General features: G+C 37.2%; 1 protein-coding gene across 1 annotated transcript in view; it reads right to left on the bottom strand.

The window, feature by feature from the left end:
- Positions 1–548: 548 nt before the first annotated feature.
- Positions 549–5,402, bottom strand: part of LOC101654794 (ovostatin homolog 2-like) — a 53,949-nt gene continuing 49,095 nt past the window's right edge. The window contains exons 33-37 of the mRNA XM_045290525.1: positions 5,044–5,168; positions 3,905–3,995; positions 3,445–3,513; positions 1,530–1,632; positions 549–601 (exon numbers count right to left, since the gene is read on the bottom strand). Of these exons, the coding sequence (XP_045146460.1) occupies positions 549–601; positions 1,530–1,632; positions 3,445–3,513; positions 3,905–3,995; positions 5,044–5,168 (441 nt within the window). The remainder of the gene's footprint in view (positions 602–1,529; positions 1,633–3,444; positions 3,514–3,904; positions 3,996–5,043; positions 5,169–5,402) is intronic.

Below are 5,402 nucleotides of genomic sequence, written 5' to 3' on the forward strand. Positions count from 1 at the left end.
GTGAAGGGAAAAAAATGAGGGAGGTGCTGTCAGCCATCCAAACAAATGAGTTTGAAAACTGTTCCCAAGAATGGAATAGCAGATTTAACAAATGTATTAAGTATAATGGAGAGTACTTTGAAGGGGATAAGATTGTTTTGCAAAAAATTTAAATACATAGTTTTGAGAAAAAAAATTCCATCTTTTGGGTGGTACCCCTCATAGTTATTAGGCATGAATTTGTTGTGGCTGGTGCTGTGAAGCCAATTTCTCTTCACTGCAACCTTGTGTACAACAGGGTGACCGTTCAGTCCTGCACTCTCCTCACCAGTGTTGCTACTTATAAAGGGACATGTATAGTTGTAAATTCTTAAAGCTAATTTAAAGAAATTAACAAAATTGTACTAATTAGGTGTATCTAGTATACACACCTCTGTGACTCAGGTGAATTGTCAGACATCCGTGCTTCCTTGATTGTTCTGTCTCTTTTAGGTTTTCTATTTTAATAGGTATATTTTCAAAGACCTGTAATAAGTAGTTGCCTACCTTTTCTTGTGTTTTTTTTTTCCTTACTGGGAAATGGAAGTACTAGGGATGTTGTAAGAAATAAGAGCATATTCATCTGGAAAACAGTGAGAAATTGCATCACGAGGAAGGCTCCGCTTTTCCATGCTAAGGTTACATCAGATAATACACATATGTAAGTCTAATCTGCCCAGTAATTTTGCAGAAGTCGCTCACCCCTCTGCCCATATTACTCCTCTAAATATGTACACTCAACATTTAAGATGCTTGATGAAGTAAAGTCAATCAGTAAATAGATCCAGAATGTAAATATTCCTCTACAAACTTTGTATGATATAAGCCAAATAAATAGGATAAACCTTCCAGGGGGGTGGGAAATATGAGTTATATCCAAACCAGATGCTATCAGTTGATAGCTACTCATGGCAACCCCACATGTGTCAGATGGGAATTGTGCTCCTTAGGCTTTTGAATGGCGGAGCTTCCAGAAGCAGGTCACCATGCTTGTCTGCTGAGTCACTGATAGATTGACTGAAAACTCCAGCCTTTTGGCTAGCGGTCAAGTATGCTAACTGCTTAAACTACCTGAGCCTTCATGGTCACTATACCACTTTAGTAATAGCTTTGGAACCTAAGAGATCAGAAAGCTATTAAATCTATAAAATGTCCCCATAAGTTTGTAGAATACCAACTGCTCTCACTCTTAGATCAGATTTCACAGAAGTAGCACGATATTGCAAATCTTGGCATTAATCATAAGAGCAACAAAATGACCTGGGGATTCAGCCTGGTTTATATTTCAAGTTGAAAGACAGTCCCTCCACATTATATAAGACTTCAGTGACTAGACAATAGCCTGATCCAAAGATAAATTATGGAGGAAAAAATTTAATATACAAAGTGAGAACATCTATTTTTTTAGTCTTGGAAGACTGAGGAAGAGTCTGCAAAATTTAACATTTCAAGAAATCTTAGATATCATTACCACATTCATTAACCTCAGGGCATAGTAGTTGCTTGCCTACCTTTTTCATTATAATCATAGACCATGGCTGAAGCTGGCTGTATGCGGGACACACGGTTGCTTTGTTCAACAGAGAAAGTGAAAATCTTTGCTGTACCCAAAACCTGTCAAGATATGAATTATAAACACATAAAAACATGTTTGTCAAAAAAATAAAAGGGAAAGAAAGGAAAAAAAATCACCGAGTAAATAATTTCTCAAAAATCATGACACACACAATGACTGAATATAGGGTACAATTGTAGGATTTAACATTCATGGCCCCCACTATTCATCATTGTTCGGGTCAACTATAAAGAATCGTTCATGTAATCCATAGTCTGACTATGTTAGATGCTGTGAGGAATGAAAGCCAAAGAAACAATGACCATTAACTTAGGAAGCACCCAGTCGGGGATCCAAAAATTGAGAGTTCATAGAGAGAAGATAATCAAAGGGACACAACATGGTCAAATTTTAATGTCTCTTGATTTTTTTAAAAGAAAACTTGATTTATTGTTTTGTTTTTATTGTTGAGGACACACATACTAAAGCATACACCAATTATGCAGTTTCTACATGTGCCATTAGTGACACTGATTAAATTCTTACAGTTGTACAACCAGTCTCACTCTTGTTTCTTCAGTCCCTCATTCTTCAGTCACGTACATAAATTTACTGCCCCATCCCCTGATGCTCCTATATAACCCAGGGTTTCCTAACGTAGGCAATGCTGCCCCATAGGGGAGAGTTCGAGAACAGGCCAGACGCCAGAGGTCTGCAAAAGCAGATATCTACACTTTATCCTGGTTAATTAGATAAGAGTACAAAAGTTTTTAATTGCTGGGCAGGGGTGCTGAGTTATTTTTTTTTCTTAAAATGGGACAATAGGCCAAAAAATTTTGAGAACTTATGCTTTAATCATTCCAGTTGCTGTTGTTGATTTTTATATAGGCATTTCTTTCTTTCTTTTTAAAATCATTTTATTGATAGTACAACAATCCATAATTCAATTAGATCAAGCATGATTGTACAATTGCTGCCACCATAATTTTCAAAAATGTTTGGTTTCTTCTTGAATTCTTTGATACTGGCTCCTCTTTACCCCCTAAGTAACTCTTATTATTATATGTTTATATAGGTATTTCTTAAAGAACATAGTGTGCAGGTAGAAATTTGCCCTTTCTTGTCTTTTTATATAAGTGAGGTCATATAGTATTTGTCCTTTTGTGATGCATTTATCTCACTCAGAATAATATCTGCCAGCCACATTGACTTTATGCGATGCATCAGGACTTCCTGTCTACAATTCTCCTCTGAGTAGTATTCCACTGCGTGTATGCATCACATTTTCTGTAACCATTTGTCTATGGATGAACATTTATGTTTTGGCTATTGTGCATAGTACTACAGTGAATATTGGTCTACAAGTCTCTATTGGGGTCTCTGTCTTAAGTCTTTGGGGGAATATCCTTAGGAGTGGAATTGCTGGATCATGTGGTAGTCGAATTTTTAGCTTTTTGAGGAAAAATCCCATTGCTTTCTACCATGGTTGTACTATTTTTCATTACCACCAGCATTGGGGAAAGGTCTCATTTTCCCCACATCCTTGCCAACATTTGTTCTTTTCTATATATTTTTTTCATTTTAAATCTTTGCTAACCTATTGGGAGTGAAATGGTATCTCATTTGGGGCTTGATTTGCACCCCTTTTACGGCTAATAACGCTAAGCATCTTCCATGTGTTTGATGGCAATCTGAAAGTCTTCTTTGAGGAAATATCTGTTCCAGTCTGTGCCCATTTATGACTGAATTAATATCTTTGAAATTTTAAGAAATCCTATCAGGAATATCTATCAGAAGTGAAAGTGCCCACTTACTCTGGGAGAAAGATAGGAAAACAAAAAATTTGAAAGCAAAATCATTTCTGAACTTACATTATCCATATACAAAAGAGCATGGCCATTTTGGACTTCAGCCTTCGTCACTTGACCACTGCTTTCCAGCTTTGAAGACGTTGATCGGGAATAACGAGGATGGATGTGAGGATTAATGATAGTACTCACTGAGAATTGAATTCTTCACTTTTTAAAATTTAATCAATTTTCAGGAATATAACTAATGGGATAATTCCAGAGTTTCATGATAATTTGATAAGCCCAAGAAAGAAACTAAATAAAGAAATCCATTATACACCATGAAACACAATGAACATTAATTGCTAACAATTAAGAACACCCCCCCACCCACCCACGGGATTATAGCAAAATTATCAATGTGAACTCTGAGTAAATTTTTTTCTTTAGTGAAGAATTCCATATTTCAGTTTGGCTAACCAATTGTTTTCTCTATGCATTATATTATTTTTCTGTCCTGAAAGATTGAATTATTACTTACCTCTTCAAGGGTTGGTAAGACTGGAGTAAATCCTGATAGCATTTTTATATCAACAATGACCATATTGGAGTTATTGCGAATGCCAGTGTAGCTGAAATTGAAAATGAACAAAAATAGAGAAAGAAAAATTCCCCCCAAAAAATCCTCTTCATTTTCTTGCTAGAACTGCTGTCTATCCAAACAATAATTGAATAGAAGTCTTGAAGAGAGGCAAAACACTGAAGAGGAAGCACCCAAATAAAGTAGTTCTCAAACAACTAGATATAGGTCTGTCCAGAGTGATGGTGGGTGACGTGATACAAAGTAACATAATTTGAGAAAAGTATTATTATCTGGAAAGAGAAGCTCCCCAACACCTTCCCCTGCTTTAAGTTTAAGGAGGCTACAAAATCTAAATTTATAAGCACAGTTTATAACTTTTATTACCTATACGCAGCACTTAAAGGAGATCTATATTTCATTTTATTTTTTTAAATCAGGAAGTTCGTGAAGTAAGAACGTCCTGAAGAGATGTTTGAGGCTGTGCCCCTGCATCTGAGTACGCTTGGTGGGATGAGAAGCTAAGAATTCCAAAATGCAGCTAGCTGTTAGCTTAGGTGTTCAGGCAATTTTTCATGTCGAAGTCCTAAGAAAAAAATTCCAACCTACTTTTACTCAGCATTTCCAGATGGCTAAGCCTTCTGGCTAAGGAGAGAGCCCTTTGGAGTGTAAAAATGAATGTTGATTTAAGAAGGCTAGTTTATCTATCTGAAAAAGAAAAAATGAAATGTTATCCCCATCGAGTTAGAAAGTAAGCACCTGTGAGCTTTTCCCCGTAGGCCCACCTGCGCCTGTCTTTAGGAAGAAAACGAATACCTCCAGTGTCCAAAATGGTCAGGATTCCTGTATCACTGAGTCGAAATGATGAGGAAACATGGGTGGGACAGAAGGTTTCAAGCAAGCTATCCTGCATCGAGCGTGCTGACGGAACTCACTGAAGGACAAGCACCCGGATACAGCAGCTCTCCAACTAGAGTACGAGGTGGTGATGACCGCTGTCACAGTTACTGGCACTCATAATTATATACTACCATTTAAACTAGTCTAGGGCCATTACCATCTCTTTAACCTGGGAGTTGACCACAGAACCCAGCACTTACTTGAAAGTCACGGTCAAGTTATAAATCGCCTGAAATTGGCTTGAAGAGTGTTTCTTCGCCATTTCCACGGCGAGCGAAAATCCAAACGCGTTTGTAGGTACTGGCACATTATATTTCAGGGTAGCCTAACAGGACAGGACGTAAGAAGAAAACCTATTCATTTACCCTGTACCCCAAACTGGGGGACCTATTCTGAATGTGTGTCAGTTCATCCATTTTCCATCAAGAAATAAGGGTGACCGAAATTGCTTAGTTGTCAGAGACACAAGGATTTTTTTTTTCTTTTTAAATCATTTTATTAGGGGCTCATACAACTCTTATCACAATCCATACGTACATCAACTGTGTAAAGCGCATTT

The sequence above is a fragment of the Echinops telfairi genome, unplaced genomic scaffold (assembly GCF_000313985.2).
Source record: "Echinops telfairi isolate 266 unplaced genomic scaffold, ASM31398v2 ScPeMD7_40;HRSCAF=151, whole genome shotgun sequence".
In the NCBI taxonomy this organism is placed as follows: domain Eukaryota; kingdom Metazoa; phylum Chordata; class Mammalia; order Afrosoricida; family Tenrecidae; genus Echinops; species Echinops telfairi.